Below are 17393 nucleotides of genomic sequence, written 5' to 3' on the forward strand. Positions count from 1 at the left end.
GCATAAACTATGCTATCTTGCCTTCTCGATCTGCTAACACATTACAGATCCATCAAGAAGTGGTTTTAAACTGAAGAAGTGGTTCAGTCTATCAGAAACTTGATCTGAAATATTCCTGGTTTTAATTATTTCACTTGACTAAATTACTCAGAACCATCTATGTACATTGAATGCTTACTAAGGCAACCTGTCTTAATCCCACTAGAAATAACTCTCAGGCAATTTTTCCTGCCAGAAGACTTGTCCTAGAAGCAGTCCCTGTGACACACAAGAAGTCTTCCCATCTATGCAGGGTGCCTGACTTGCGGCAGAACAACCTGAGAGTTGTCGCTCCTCCCGTTGGGAATCTTGCTGGCACCTGTGAGCTCATTCGTTTTTTGTCTCTCCATACTCATCTAGTGTCGAATAAGATAGTTTATCATGTAAATTGAGCCTATGTAGTATCTGTAACTGTGTCTTATTATTAGTTATTCTTTTAATGGTGTGCAATTGGCTTCCAAGGCACGCTATAATAGTTCTGTGTATGACTGAGGAGATGACTCTTAAAAAGCAGACTAATGAACACCCAGCAGCCTATACTTGTTCTCATTGTTTTCTTCTAAATACTCATTCACTAGTGATTCTGTTTCCCTACAATTAAAATGATTTGAACCTAGATCTAATCAGTCCAAAGAGGGCACAGCAAAAGAAAAGCCCTCGAAGTGCATGCATCTCAGTGACAATTCCGTAAGCACGTTCTCCCACTTGAACAGCTTTAATGATTTGCCAGTAAAAACTACAAATCGTTGTACTCTGCCCCATTTACAACAAATTAAGCTTTATTGTTACAGCTTTGGATGAGAGAAATATTTAATCTTTCCTATCATTACTGAATTATCTATGCAGATCTATTAAAAGTTCAGCCATATCACAGTGACCATGGCACTAAACACTCTTTAATTTTATTATACATAAAACATAAAATCATTTACCAGATCAGTGTTCTCATATGACATCAGGACTATTTAAAAAGCTGTTTGCAATTTTCCAAGATTACTTGGGACAATGTAGGAAAGCAGGTCTCCAGGAAGTAGTGGTAATCCTTCATCTATCCTATTTTTACTCAGAAATGCAGACAGAAGAAGGGGAGAGGTGTGTGTCTGTGGTGGTGTGTGGTTTCTCCTTTAGAGAAAGGAGACATTTGTAAATTAGTTTGTTCATCAGTTTGATCCTAAAATTAGATTTCTGTCCCAAAGTTCTTTCCACTGCAATTAAATACCGCTTACGAAGGAAATAAAGGATCAAAAATTGCAGTCTAGAGAATCAGATGGAAACAGTTTCTGTATTTTTGGTATTAGGGTACTTACTTTTCTTACACCAGCAAGAAAAATAACTCAATGGTATAAAGGGAGCTTTTCAGTCTTCTTTTCTTGGACTCTGTTAGCATAATAAACATTTTACTTTCCAATCTAAATCAGAATTACATTGACTAGTAATCCCTGAAGTTAACAGCAGCTTTTGGAATCTGGAGTTCTCCAACACCTCCATCAGTTAGCTGAATGATGGTCACCTGCTATAAATATATCTGCTTCACATGATTTGTCTACAGAAATATGTTAACTATTTATTGAAGTCATAAGGACTGTAGAGGTAGCCACAGACAACACTGGACACATTTTAAACTGATGGCATCCTAAAAACCAGGCTATGTATGGGGTCAGGATGCTCTGTAAATGTGGGGGGAACAAATACTGTCAAGAAGGTATCCTTCAGTCAAATTTTATTTAAGAGAATATGTTATAAAATCTTATTTTAAGGAGTGAGAATGCTTCAGGCAGAGAAGCTTCCCTGGAATGAAGAATTCTGTATGTACACAGCAAAGTTGCTATGGTCTTTTATTTGCAATGGATCCGAGAGGATGATCCTTATCGTTCTTCTTCAAAGACCATTCAGGCCAATCGAAAGATTCCCTTCAGCTTCAGGGGCTTTTGTATAAAAGAAAGAGCCAAATGCCTAGGGCCAATAATGACCAATAAAACAGAGGCCTGTTTTGAGTGAGGAATGTGTATATATACATTGAATTAATTTGCTTACAGGAGAGATATCATCTATTTTTTTCCAGTAAGCAGAAACCATAACATACTTCTGAGTAATTCCCCTCTGACTTCGTTTATTTCCTCATATCTTAACAAGCACAACAAACTGAAACATGGAGCTACTTATTTTCTGTTCTGTGATAAAAAAGATACATTACTTTGATGCCCAGAAATTACATTAAACATTCATTTATTTGAGAGAGTTTCATTATATTATTACATATGCCTTGCTTTGGTGCATAGGAAGTGTACAGCTTAACATGCTAATTTTATTACCAATTTTTAAAAGGTATGGAGCTTTACTCTATAATAGACTGGATGTACAGGTCTGAGATTTCCATGTATTGTTGAGTACAGATGAGATTGGAATTTAAGCAATATGCTTTATCCTTGTAGCAGATTACTTTCAGTGAGAGGTACTTGTTTAATCAGAATCAAATATAATCTTACAATCAAATAATAAGTAAAAAAAAAGAGTATTTTTAATATGTGCAATAGCCTGCTAGCCTCTTGCTGTTTCTGATTCTGTTTTGCATCTCCTCCTGTAGCCATAGCTGGATGGCATTTTTTAAATATCTAGGCTAAACTTCTCAGAAACAATTGGCAATTCTGGGTGCCTATTCAGGGTTATCCTATTGGGGCCTGAAAGCGAGCATTGAGCACTTTCTGACAACCCAACCCCTTCAAGGTAGTTAATACTGAGGTGGAATTACTAATATTTACCAAACTTCTTCCACCCAAAGACACCATATATTCATTCCAATGAGCTCTGATATCCGTTTTGTTCCACATCTTCAGTCGCTCTAGTTTTCTGGCCAAGGAGCAATGGTTAAGATCTGCCTGAACATTTAGAAAAGTTTTAAATTTCACTAGGCAGCTGAGCACTTTTACACACTACTTATTTATACAGACAACTACATCAGGCTCACTTAAGTTGCTCCACCTTATGCCTAATCAACATAGTAGCTTGTTATTTGTCTTAAGCTATAAACCAAATATTTAAACAAAACAAAACAAAATGCTATGGGGTTTTACAAACAAGTATATGACATAATAGTTTGTGGTAATGATTTAAATTGGAGTGGCTCACTTGTCTGGGAATTTAAACACCGTCTCAGAACCAATACTCGGAGACAAAGATGTGAACATTGACGATGTTACGATGAGATACCACTCCACCCATGACGTAGTTCATCTCCAGCTTCAGGATGGCATGGAAAGGTCCAACAATGGGCCTTACCTGGCGAACTACACCTGTTGGGATAGAAATAGGTTGCTGAGATTAATAGGAGAATCAGATGGGTTTGGATGAGCTGCACTCCTTTTCATTTTCAATATAGCTGATGGAAAGTTGGATCCCCAAAGAGCTTGCCAGAAAGCTTGCAAAATAAGAAAAAAATAGAACTTTTAAATCAAAATACCTTAAAGATCTAAAAAGAACACTAAAATGCTGCTAATGCAGAAAACCTACATATTCTGAAATTAGTAATGGAGTTTTTTTTGCATTTTATTCAGAGAGATAAATTCTGTAAGCAGTCTGCTTCTAAGTAGTACATAAGAAGACTTTCCCTAGGTAAGGCAGCACACACATTGCCCTGTGAACTATCTAAGCACACACCCCTGAGACTGTGTTGAAAACCACATTTCACTTGGAACAGAATAAATTAGTTGTAGTGCAGCAGTAAAACCAACATTTTCCTTATAAACATCAGATAACACTCATCCATGAGTTGTTAGTGTGGACAATCCCAGCACGGGAGTTTAATGAGGAAAGTGAGACTACCACGGCATCTGTTCCTGTGTCATTCCTCACATGGATGGTGGCCATTCCTTCACCAGCTTCAGGGCTTGATAATGAGGAAGGAATTGTCAAGGAAGAAGAGAGCTATGTCTTTTAGTGCTGGGATGCAGCAGGATGAGGACTGTTGGAGGCTGAGAGTGGCGAGGTCTTCACGGGGGTGGCAGGGCAGGGCTCCTCCAGACCAGGCTTGTCCCACCACTCCAGCCAGGCAGCAGGGCAGGCCAAGAGGCAGACAGGTTCATCCAAGAGCCTACATCACTGACCCACACACTGCCTCTGCAGTTTGGCTTTGGCCCAGTGTCATCACTATGAAGTTGGCCAGAGAGCAGAACAAGAGGATATATGGCTGCAATGGAGCTGGAGGCCAGTCCTCTTCCAGCACTGCTCAGGCAGGGACTGAAGCTGAAATGGGGCTCCTGGTCTCTGGGCATGGTGTGGGAGAGGACCTGGGGAAGGCCCATCTGGGCCATGAGGTCTTACCCATGCCTTGGCACAAAGTGGCTAAACAGAATACTGTTACAGTTTCAGACCTATGCAAAAGAAAGTCCGCAGGAGTTTTGCCATTGACTCCAAAGGATCAAGATCAGATCGTAAACATGTTCTAACTTCATGGTCATTTACTAGGTCTGGTGTCACAGAGCAGGGAGTTACCAAACATCTCTCATCTGAAAGGTCATATCCAAAAGGTCAAAATCACATAAACCTGAGGTCATCCAGCAAGCAGAGGCAGTCTGGTGGAAACCCCCTTCCTCAGACACCTCCTTCTGACAACTGACTTATCTGACAGGGTGTTTGATTCAGAAGGAAACACACAGTTTAAGGAAGGATTATTTAAGATGTATTCCTTCTGCATGCTTTGCAAACAGGCAGCACACCAGTGCCTTCCCAGAGTCCCAGATGAACTCCTGCAGCAGTCCCCTACAAACATATTGGCTTGAGATCTAATGGGAGAGATAAACGTTTGCTTATGCAGGCTGTCAGCACCTTCTTCTAAGGCAATGATGACATTACAGTTTTTCCCTAAATGCTAACTAATATCTTCAGCATGCAGTAAAATTGCAAACTTTTCACCACATTCGCTTTGCTTGCCATATTTGAGGAATGCATTTTCAAGCATCCTTCCCCCTACAATTTATATGTATGTACATACATATATATATACTTATTTATTTATTTTATTGTAGTTTTCTTGGCTACTCTCTTGCACCTTATAAAAATGGTTTGGCTTGGCAGATGATATATTGAAAAAGAAAAGCCTTGCTAAAATTACCCTCCCTTTAGGGTAGCATTTAAAGCATTTTGCTAACAGCACATCGCATTACTGCAGGCACTGCTTTAACTGACAACCATGGAAACACACAGCATTGGAATCACTCAATGCTGGCCATCTGTTTAACCCATCCTGTCAGAGCTCATGCAGTGATCACCAAGCCTCAGATGGCAAAGGTTGCTGTTTCCATTTACCAATCCTTTTATAGTGTTCTACGCTTTCTTGCTCTACTCCAGTGGAGTCTACTCTAGCCTAGAAGTGGGATTGCAAATCTGACATGATGCCATTCTACTCAAGGTAGTTTATGCCATAGTATGATATCTATCTATACATTATTGACACAGCATTCAAAGCAGTTAATAACTTTCTTATTCTTGTTTGGATGCATTCTGCTGATATAACATTTATTTTCAAGGTAGAACAGGCAAACGCACTGTGATCCATGTGGCAGTACTTTTCCACACAGTTCTCTTGCTGCAGTTTTAAAATCTAGCCTAATAAACATCTGAGAAGTGAATGCTGCATGTATTAAAACACATACATCAAAGCAAGAAATTGAATGAATGTACAAAAAACCAATACTCTTATGATATTTATTTATCCAGTGTGCTGTGTCAATGTCCTAGATGGTGCTGAAATGACCACCAGTGCAAAAGAACTACTTTTCTTCCTCTCCTATTAAATAAATAACTCAGATGGGTTTGTGCTTATCTGTGTGTATCAGGATGCAGTCATTCTAAATGTGCAGAAGAGTGAAAAAAGAGTATGAATAAAACCATGAAACATTCTGCTGGACAAAAGCATGTGGCAGGTTTTCAGTTCCTGGCAGATTTACTCATCATGAGCTTTTTTCTTCTATTTAATGAAAAGGGCTAAAATGGAAAATCTGAGTTTTTTCTCCACCAAAATCAAGGACAAATGAGGGTGGAAACCATGCAATAGCAAAACTGCTCAGCGCCTGAAATGTGGCTCCATGTTTATCCAGTTCTCAGTGCTCCTGTTGCAATAGTCCTAGGATTTGTCTCAGGAACGGTGTTAAAGAGTTCCTGCTATAATGTGTCACTGCCTTTTGATGCTACCTGTGTCTAATTCTCTAATGTCTTGTGCCATTCATGTCAGGGATGAGAGAAAATGCAGCTAATCCAGACCCAGACAAAGCAGTATCTTGTGCCTTCTTCCACAAAGAGATGTCTTTAGAAAAAGCATGAGACTCACACTTGGCACATATAGTTCACATACGTGGTTCAATGCATCAGTCGATATCTCAAGAGCATTTAGCACAGGACACATTTGAAGATGCCATGTGGAATAATTCTGGATGTTTTTAAGCAATGTGGATTTATCAGTTACTGCAACATTTTCCTAAACATGTTGTTCCACTATGCCTTTTGACAGACTACTGCTGGGTCCAGATTTGTGGTCTGGCATCCTTCAGCATTTATAGCTGAATAGCAAGTATAAAAGCATACTTTACAGTAATAGGAAGGTTACCATTTTTAAATATACTAAACAGAATCACTGACTGCTTTTTGATCTCTATTATACCAATCTAAATCCAAAGTAGCTGGATGGAGCCACTCAGATTTGACATGAGGATAACTGCAGGCTGGGACTTGGTCCTGGATCACTGTAGCATTACACACTGTCCTGTGAGTCAGCCTCTGTAAGAGGCCAGGAGAACAGTGGTGTTGCTCATTAAATTACCGTAAAATAGAGGGCTCTCAAATACTACCATCAGTTAGTCCTTTCTGGGACCAGAGCTCCAGACTCTGCACTCGGTAAATGGTCTGAGTTTATTAAAGCAAGTTCTCTCACATCCTTTTCCAATAAGTTTAGATTTCAGCTAGGTTAGCATTTTGAGCGAACGCCACCCAACCCTCCCCCCCCCACAAACAAACAAACAAACAGGGGAATATTTAGCTATATTAAAGTAGGGTGAATCCCTGATAACTGAATAAGGAAATTCATACTGCTGCTGAATCTCGTGTGCCAGGCAATACTGAGCCTCTCTGTTGTTTTGCCTACAGGCACATCTATGCAAGCACGTGCTTTTACCCTCCACTCTCATGTGATTATGTTGCTGTTTATACTCTTCAGTTCATAATCTGTGAGCCAAACACAGACTCAACCTACAGAAAACCCTATGTGTCGCAGGCCAAGCAGACTACTTTCCATCAACTCCCCTTTGTTTGGTTTTGCTTTTTGTTAACTGAGCACAGATGTTATTACACATCCCAAATCTGCTTGGGTATCTTCATGGTTTGCTGACCTCCTTTCAAAAAACAATGATAAGACTTCTTTTTCTTCCACACTTTGCCCTTACTGTAAACAGGATCTACACCAATCCTTTCCATCTGCTGATCTGTGTAAGCAAACAGCCCTGGCTTGAGAGGCAGTGAGTTTTTGGATGTCACAGTTATTTCTGCAGTGATAGTCAGACCATGGCCTGGAACTTTTAAAGCTCTGTGATGAATACTCTGAGCTGCCCTCTTGCTCTATTTCTTCTTCTTTCATGTTTCATATTTTGATTTTGTCTAAGGTAAAAGTATGTACCATATGAGGTGAAGGCATTAACCTAAATAATATATAATACTCATTTACAAGTGAGAATAATGGCAACAACCAACAGTCTTAGAGTTGCTGTCACTGGATTACTGAGGCTTTGCTTATCAAAGGAGATGGGATAAATATGACATCGAGGCTAATACTGTTAATCTTCTTAAGCCTTTCAGCAGAATTTCTGGTATTGTAATCAGATAGAATCATAGAATAGTTCAGGCTGGGAAAGACCCTTAAGATCATCAGCCTCAACCGTTAACCTGACACTGCCAAGTCCACCACTAAACCATGACCCTCAGATCTACACGTCTTTTAAATACCTCCAGGGATGGGGACTCAACCACTTCCCTGGGCAGCCTGTTCCAGCGCTTGATAGCCCTTCTTGGTGAAGAAACTTTTCCTAATAAGTTTCTTTCCTAATAAATTTCCAAACCTCTCCTGGTGCGACTTGAGGCCATTTCCTCTTGTTCTATTACTTTGTTATTTGGGAGAAGAGACTAAACCCCACCTCACTGCAACCTCCTTTCGGGTAGTTGTAGAGAGTGATAAGGTCCTCCCTTGAGCCTCCTTTTCTCCAGGCTGAACAACCCGAGTTCCCTCAGTCGTTCCTCATAAGAGTTGTTCTTGATATGCCACAGGTATTCCTTGGCTAGTCTATACCTCTTTAAGATATCATTACATTTCTCTGCTTTGAAATATATCAGACCCTCAGGCAATTCACCTCTGTGTCTGGTTTCTGCTTGTATTTTTGTGTTAGGCAGTTGGTTTGCTAAGAAGCTCTATTTTGAATTTAGGAGAAATACTGCTGTTTTGTTACCATACTAACCCACTCTGGATGACAAGTCCCCACATTATCATGCATTAATATCTTGTCTCCAGAAATCCAGACTGCTAATTCTGACTTCTGTGCTAAGTGCAGTGCTCAGTACACTGAAGGAGCACTTGCAAAGCTCTTTATACAGTTAAATAACCTCTTTAAATACTTTAAAAAACCCCAAATCTTTTCTTATTTTCTTTTTTTTCTTTCTTCCTTTTTTTCCTTTCTTCTTTTTTTTTTTCTTTTCAGTGCTAACCACAAAATTTGCGCAATTCCACTTGCAATGAATGTGGGTCATTGTGTTCCTTACACCTCTTGCTGAATACTGCATTTGCATTTTCTCTAGAGAAAGTTCCTCTAAACAGGGATGGCCACAGTTTGCCTGAAAGCAAAGCAGAACTAAAGAAGCTTATTTCCACACTGCCACTAGATAAGACCGTTTGGGGTTAGTAGTGAGGATATGTGGTTTTATGTTTTCCATTCCAGGAGTGAAGGTGACAGTATTTTCCACAGGGATTGATTTTTGAGTCTAGGCAAGTATTTAAATCTGTATCATCGTAAGAACACAATACAGACATGAACTGCATGCATTCCTCAAAAAGAGAGTCTCAGATAATCTAAATTCTAAGGATCCCCCTAAAAAAAGAGCTGAGAAGTATTAGGAGAGCAGGCAAGGAATCAGAGGCTTAAGAGAGGGTCAGCAAGGACTGCTGATTACTGTGGAGCTGTATCAGATGATTGCTGAAAGAGGGGATGTGCTGAAGTAAACCTCCTCTTGCCTTACCTGCATATGCAGGCATATGCCTTTGTGGATATATAAACAATCCAAACTACTGCCAAATCAAAAGCTGATCTTCCAGATAGCCCATGGGCTATGCTCAGGAAAATACAATAAACACAGTTATCAAAAATGTGATCAATTCCCTCAACCACATTTCAAGCTTTGTGTTAAGTAGCAAGAACAAGAGATCTTTTTCTCTTACCCCCTTCCCGTCTTTCCCCCTATACACACAGTTACAGCTATATTGTTTTGTTCTGGTCATCACATGCCAAAAGAGGGTAACAAAACCACTCTTTTGGTTTTCTTTTTGCTTTCAGCAAGAACACAGTCTCCTTTCTGTGATTCTTCTCTGGTGGCAAGTTAACAAAAAGATGTGGCTTTTTGCTATCAGTTGAATCCAAAAGTCTTGCCCAATTTTCATTAGCGCAAGACTTCACATTTGCCGTTACAGGCAAGGACTCATTTAGCAAGTTTTTCTAGGAACAAACGATTTATTTAGGAAAATTTGCTCTTTTTTTCCCCCCTTTCTTCTTTACATTCTTTTATTGTACAAGCTGTGATCCAGTGACAAATGACCACAAACTGACTAAACTTAGGATGGATGATGAGGAGTTATGAAGTGATGAAAAGAGCATAAGGTGGTGAAAAGAAGAGCAATCCACTTTTCTGAATAATTAATCTATAGTTAACATATAAATCCAGTCTTAAATAGAACAAAACACATATAAATCCAGTCTTAAATAGAACAAAACACATATTTTTATTAATTCAGACATCTCTGTTAAATGAAGCACTCTGTAAAACATATCTAAAAGAATAAGAACGGGATATATATTTGAAATACCGCAGGCAGACAAACAAGTCTGAGCATAGGTCATTGTTTGCTTTTCCTTCAGAGTAAGCATACACTGCACTGGGGAGGGAACTTGTGTTTGCATCCTGGCCATGCAATATTAAAAGAAACTAATAGGATAACTGAGAATTAGTCTTCATTCACTTTACTGCAAGTGGAACTACTGACCATAAGAAAAGAGTATTTTGCATTAGGTAGAATTAGCAGCAACTCAGTATATGAAATATATGAATTATTGCATGGAATATAACTGCACAAGAATGCTAATATCAGCCCCACTGTACAATACAGTCATAGACAGCAATAGGTCTAAGAGCTGAGGAAAGCTAAAATATATCCATCACAAAATGTACCCCTTTAAAGAAAAACCAACACAGGGAGGCTTGTCAAGACAATGTGCTATTACATGATGAGAGATAGTGCTGCCTCTTTTCAGATGGAACTCATGGGATGAGCTGCTAGTGGCAACTACAAGAGAGAGATTTCAATGACACAAAAAGACACCTTATGAATTTTCCTCTAGCTATTTTCCTTGTGCTTTAAATGGATACTTGGAACATGAAATGATTAAATCGGAAAAGTCGAACCACCAGAGAATGTGGAGCTGGAGCCTAAACTCAACTGAAACTTAGGCAATTTATTGTACTTTATTTTAACTTCCAGTTAATCTCAGCATATGTCTTGAAGTCCTACATTTGTCTGTTCCTGGTTCTGTTTCCCCACAAAAACCACTTCAGTCCTTTTTACATCCTTGTCAGAGATGAGCAGTCTTAGCTGTCACAATACAACAGTAACTGCACTTTTTTAAACAGTAGGTCTTCTGGAATCACAAAAATAGCCTTTAAATGGTCTGCTAATCTGTGTCAGGCCACAGGTACATAGGATAATATACAAAGGATGGACATAGGCTATCCCCTACTGTTAGTGAACTTCTTTAATCCCATGTGGATGTTGAAGTAATGAAGCAGAGGTGATCACCTCAGCCTCCTGGAACCTAAAGCCAGTACATGGCTATTAAAAGAAAAACAGCCCTGAACACCAGCATGCTAGTGTAACAAGTGAAGAACAAGTTTTTGTAGGGGAAAAGCATGTTTATGAGTTTCCCTTAAGCAATACAAGAAGACCAATCTCCTCATGTTAATGCAAGATCCTGGACTATAATTTCAAGTTTGCTGTTCTCCTCTAGGCCTCTTGCTTTATACTGCTGGCCAAGATTTTCAAAATGAAGAGTAAACATCTCAGATGCATCAGTGTTACTTAAGAGCCTAGTTATAGTTTCAAAGAAGATGTGCAGGCAATTAGGAAGTTTAGGACTAGAGAAATGATCATTGCAGTGGCTATTTTAAAAGGCAAAGTTGATAGGATCATTCCAGAAGCGAGCAAAAGAAAAAAATCCAGCCATGCTGGATGTTTCCTTGGATCAAACCATAGACAATGAGTTGCTGGTTAGACTTGAATACCAGACTATCTCAACCTAAAACATGTAAATACTTATCTATAGTGTGGAGCCAAAACTATATAGCCAAATTGGATTTTGGCTCTGTAGACAACTCAAAGAAGTCATGTTAAGATTTGTAAGAAAAAAGTTATTTCTCATTCAGTATTCATTACAAATATATGAAGTTCATCAATAAGGTTGACAAATAATTCACATCCTGATCACAGACAGAAAATACATATTTAGGGTATTTTATCCAGGGTTGTTTGGCTTTTTTTCCTGAAAAAAAAACTTTAGGGCTTTGCATACATCAAAGTTTAATTAAATTCCTTTCCTAAAGGCTGCTCTTTATTCCAAAAGGTTATGCCAAAGTAATGATTTTTGGTGCTTAAATTGCTCTGCCAACATGGTTACTAGAGTACTTACTGACCCAGGGGAAAAGGGAAGTGATTCAACTGTTGGGTAATTGCTTCATGTATCCTAGCTTTGAAAATATAATGCTTCAACCATTGCACATTATAGAGAATCTTTTACTGCCGTTGGTAGAGTGAAAGCTATGAAGTCCAACTCTGTCATGTTTTCAACATCACTGCAATCCAGAATCAAAATCATGGAAGAGTTGAGACAGAAAGCACATCTGAAGACCAATCACTTGCTCAAAGTATAGTCACCTAGAGCATCTTGCTCTGGGCTGTGTTCAGTCTGGTTTTGAATATCTAAATGGATGGAAACTCCTCAGCTCTAGAAAACCTGTTCCAGTGTTCAACCACCTTTACAGTAAATAAGTGTTTTCATATGTTTAAATGGAATGTCCTCACTGATTTTTGTCCTTTCCATGCCACTGAGAAGAGTTTTTCTTCTTAATTTCCTACCATTACAATGATCAGATTCCCTCTGAGCCTCCTCTCGTTCAGGCTGAGCTACCCCAACTCTCCCAGCCTCTACTCATATTACGGATGCTTCAGTGCCTTCATCACCTTCTAGCCTCTCTAAACTATGTCCACTATGTCTTGTACCAGGAAGTCCAGAAGTGGACACAGCATGCCAGTGCTGACCTCACCAGTGCTGAGTAGAGGGGAAGGATGACTTACTTCAGCCTGCTACCAATGCACCTCCTCACGCAGCCCATTGGCTGCTTTGGTGCAAGGGCACATCATTAGCTCAGGATCAATTTGATGTCCCCCAGAACCCTCAGGTCTTTCTCTGTAAAACTGTTTTCCAGCTGGTAAGTCCCAGTGTGTATAGTACACAGGGTTATTGGTCCCCTGGGGTAGGACTGTGTATTTCCCTTTGCTAAACTTCGTGAGGTTCCTGTCAGTCCCATCATCCAGGATATTAATGAAGAAATTGGCCCCAGTACTGAACCTGCAGTTATACCATTGGTGACTGGCTGCTAGCTGGGCTGCTGATCACACTCCAAGAGTGTGGCAGTTCAGATGTTTTTCAATCTACCTCACTGTCCACTTATCAAGTCTACATTTCCTCAGAGAATATTAAGGGAGACAGTGTTGAAAACCTTAATGCCTCTGTATCTTACTAAGTCAAAACAAGCAACATTCACTCTTCTCTCATCTGCTAATCCAGTAATCTTTTGTAGAAGTCTGTTGGGTTGGTCAGGCACAATTTCCTCTTCATAAACCTTTGTTGACTACTCCCAGCCACCTTCTTGTCCTCAGTACATTTGGAAATACTCTCCAGGTGGATTTGCTCCATCACCTTGCCAGGGACTGAGGCGAGGCTGACGGGTCTATAGTTCCTTACATCCTCCTTCTTGAAGATTGCAGTGACATTTGCCTTCTTCCAGTCCACAAGAACTTCTGATCATCACAGTCTTTCAAAAATAATTGAGAGTGGCCTCACAATGGCATTGGCCAGCTCCTTCAGCAGTTGTGGGGGCATCCCATCAGCTCTCATGACTTTGGTATGTCCAGCTTTTTTGTTTGGGGGTGCTGACTGACGAAGCTGAACATAAGCCAGTGTGTGCCCAGGCTGACAAGAAGGCAAATGATAGCGTGGCTTGTATCAGCACTGGTGTGGCCAGCAGGGCCAGGGCAGTGATCATCCCACTGTACTGGGCACTGGTGAGCCACACCTTGAATCCTGTGTTCAGTTCTGGGCTCCTTAGTACAAGAGAGACATTGAGGTGCTGGAGCAGGTCCAGAGAATGGCAGCAAAGCTGGTGAAGGGTCTGGAGCACAAATGTGATGTGGAACAGCTGAGGGAACTGGTGGGTCTAGTCTGGGGAAGAGAAGGCTCAGGGGGGACCTTATCGCTCTCTACAACTGCCTGAAAGGAGGTTGCAGTGAGGTGTGGGTTGGTCTCTTCTCCCAGGTAACAAGTAATAGGACAAGAGGAAATGGCCTCAAGCTGCACCAGGGAAGGTTTAGATTGGATATTAGGAAACATTTCTCTACTGAAAGGGTGCTCAGGCATTGGAACAGGCTGCCAAGGGAAGTGCTGGAGTCACCATCCCTGGAGATAGTTAAAAGATCTGTAGATGTGGCATTTAGTGACATGGTTTAGTGGTGGACCTGGCAGTGATTGGATGAAGGTTGGCCTTCATAATCTAGGTCATTCTATGTTTCTATGAAATGTTCTCTAACCTGATTGTCCTCTGCCAAGGGTTAGTATTTCTTGTTCCATACCCTCATTCCTATGAGGGCTCCAGGACTCATGAAGGCCAATCTTATCAGTGAAGAATGAGGTAAAGGCAGCATTCAATTCAGCTTTCTCTATGTCTTTAGTCACCAGGTTGCCTGCCCCACTCATAGGCACATTTTTCCTAGTCTTCCTCTTGCTGTTGATGTACTTGCAGAAGCCCTTCTTGTTGTGCTTCACAGCAGTGGGCTGTGCCTCTGTAAGCAGTCTCACAGGCATTATGTTCCTCCAGTCCTTCTTCGTTCATGACTGTGCCTAAAGGCACAATCTAGCTGTAAAATGATAGGCATTTCCCAGACCACCAGATGTCCTCTGACTTCAGACAGTTAATGTACACCTTAGACTCCTCCATCTCTCAAAAGCTAAATAATCCTTTGCATTTTCTCTTTTTTTTAATTTTCCTGAAAGCTATCTATATTTCTCTCAATTATTTGTGACAATAACAACGTAGGCTCCTGCTGTGTGGTGCTCTGATGGTTTCTGTTACAATCTGTTTTTATCAATAAGTGGCTGCTTTTTGGAAAATTAAATATTTCTTGGTAATCATCACTGCAGGCATCAAATCATATACAGAAAAAATAGCTCTGAAGATATCACTAATCCTTGAGCTGCCACAGCTGACAAACATAAACATGGTTACAGGATTCAGAAAACTCATTAATCAAAATACAAGTACTGAAATAGATTTCCTCTTGCTTTGAAGTATATTGCCCTCATAACATTGTGAGTTAGACTTTCATTCAAGTTTGATGGGGAACACTTCACAAAATAATAGATTTTGAGAATTGGTTTAGAGTTGGATGTTAACAAGGTTTCCATGCTGATGGAGAAGTGCTTCATAGGAATGTGGCTGGCTATACATATCTTTGCTGAAGTATCTGGGGGCAAGAGTTTCAAAAACACGTGCTTTTCAAACATGTATCTCCCAGATCTTTATTCAAATTCCTAAGAGAATGGCCTAATTTTCAACTATGGAGAAACCGAGTGCTTATAGAATCATAGAATCATAGAACAGTTAGGTCTGGACTGCTTCAGAAGTCAGTCTGAACATAAAATCATATTTTCATAAGGTACATACACTCAGGGCTATTTCCCTGTTGGTTTAAGCTGACCAAAGATAGTGGACCTGCTATATCCTCCACCCCTTCCCTTGGATTAACACCTGAAAGAAAAGAACCACACAAACACTAATGCTGACAACAGGGAAAGGGCTGGAAAGTTAGCTCAGAGGTCAACAGGAGAGAGGTTTCCCTTTTCAGCATCCACAAAGCTCCAGATCACATAGTACAATCCCAGTGTTCCCTATTAGGGAACAGAAAGGCAATGGTGGTTTAGGTACTGTAATGATGAGTAACACTCCTGGGGCGTAAACAGGACTCCTAATGACTTAGGCCAGTTGATGCAGTGCTGACCATGTTATCGCAGGAACAGACAAAAATGCCTGTGTCCCTGGAGCAATTCAGTACCCACTGCGCAACACTGCAGCTCAAAGCTGTACTGTTTCCTTCTCTGAGAGGTGTAAAAGAGGATCAGGGGAAGGGCAAGACATCCCTCAAAAAATCCCAGTGTAGTCCCCAAACCTGCGACCATAAGCAAAATCTATTGCTCATATCCCTCCACGGTCAGAGTATCTATTGACCACAGTAATCATTTTTAAAGCATGTAAAGACAAGGCCCTCCTTAAAAGACTGTCCAGACAGTTGTCTCTAAAGCTTTCCAGGTACTCATAGTCTTTGAAGTTTCCACCTACTGTACAGATCTCAGTTTAAGTTAACCTAAAATAGAACCTGCTTCTCTTTCTGCCTTTAATTTTACCTCTGAAGAAAAAAGGACACTGCAGTACAGAAACTGCATTTCAGCATGAAAAGGCATCTTTCTGCCTCATTCAAGAGATCAGAAATTTGGGATTCAATTTATTAGAAATGCTATCCTTCAACAACTCAATGAAGTTTAATTTCATTAACACTTGGGCTTCTCTAGAAAGCTTTGATTGCTGAAATGCATCAAATAAAGAGGCAATAAAGAGGCCTCATGGTATTAATACATTTTTTGGCCAGAAACAAATGGTAAATATTTTCAAAGCTATTATCTGTCATGTTGGATCATATGGAGCCTTGCTATTATGAAAGAATTAAAAACAACCTTTGATTTTACTGAGGTTTGGCTAGTTTACAAATACTATGATCTTTATTAAGGATACCAAATAACTTCAGAGAGATGTGCTCTTATCTTGGTTTGGCAAACTTGAAGTGCTTTTAGATCTCTGGTTTGCCTTCCAGCCAAACCTCGCAATGGGTTTTAATGTTGACAATGCTGTGAAATCACTCATGCCTAAAATGCAATAACTGTACTTAAAGTAGCCTCATTAAAAAATAGTTTCCACCATACATTTTTTAATCCTTCTTTTTCCACCTTTGAGAATGTGTCATGCTTTATGTAGTACAAGAACCTCACATATTACAAAAACAGGTGGAAAAGACTTAAGGGCTGAATGTCCAAAAGAGGCAAAAATCATATATGTCAGCTTCCTGATTTTATCCCTACTACCTTATTACAGGGGGTTTAGTGTCCACTGTGGTGCATGTGGTACATGCAATCTCTCTATTTAGCAAGAGTGGCTTTGTTTACCCTACCTGTCCTGCAACCACATTATTCTGTTTCAGCCAAGCTTGGATACTGTAGCATATCCATGACACCTGGGCAATTAATTATTGTCACCCTAAGCATTTCTTGGCAAAGAGCCACGCTGTGGCACACAGCATGATATGGTCTGTGATTCAATTTACCATGGAAGAAAAGGACCTAATCCTGAGGATTTGACATGAAAGCCCTTGTGTAGCTGCTCAGTCATCACCTAGAGGCGACAGCTCTGCAGGTATTGTTAGCAGAACTTCTGATGAGGGAAGCTCTCTGAATCTTAATGCGTGTTAATCCCTGACCAAATTCTCAAAACAAGGCTAAAATAAGGGGTCACTTCACCACATTTGACCCCTTTAAAAATAAAAGTTTTTTAAGTAATCCATGCATCTGTGCATCATACTGGGAAAGATTTATCATATGCTTTGAGTCTTTTATCTTCTGTCTCAATTTTCATAGGGTGTGTAGGTGCTACTGCAGGAATGAGACGCTTGCTATCAACAC

General features: G+C 40.1%; 1 protein-coding gene across 3 annotated transcripts in view; it reads right to left on the reverse strand.

Annotated features, from left to right (window-relative positions):
• Positions 1-2248: 2248 nt before the first annotated feature.
• FBLN1 (fibulin 1) overlaps positions 2249-17393 on the reverse strand; it is a 79079-nt gene continuing 63934 nt past the window's right edge. For all 3 annotated transcript variants that reach the window (XM_034063031.1, XM_005147989.3, XM_031047998.2), the window contains one exon: positions 2249-3329. In XM_034063031.1, the coding sequence (XP_033918922.1) occupies positions 3190-3329 (140 nt within the window). In that variant the 3' untranslated portion in view covers positions 2249-3189. The remainder of the gene's footprint in view (positions 3330-17393) is intronic.

The sequence above is a fragment of the Melopsittacus undulatus genome, chromosome 5, assembly GCF_012275295.1.
Source record: "Melopsittacus undulatus isolate bMelUnd1 chromosome 5, bMelUnd1.mat.Z, whole genome shotgun sequence".
NCBI lineage: Eukaryota > Metazoa > Chordata > Aves > Psittaciformes > Psittaculidae > Melopsittacus > Melopsittacus undulatus.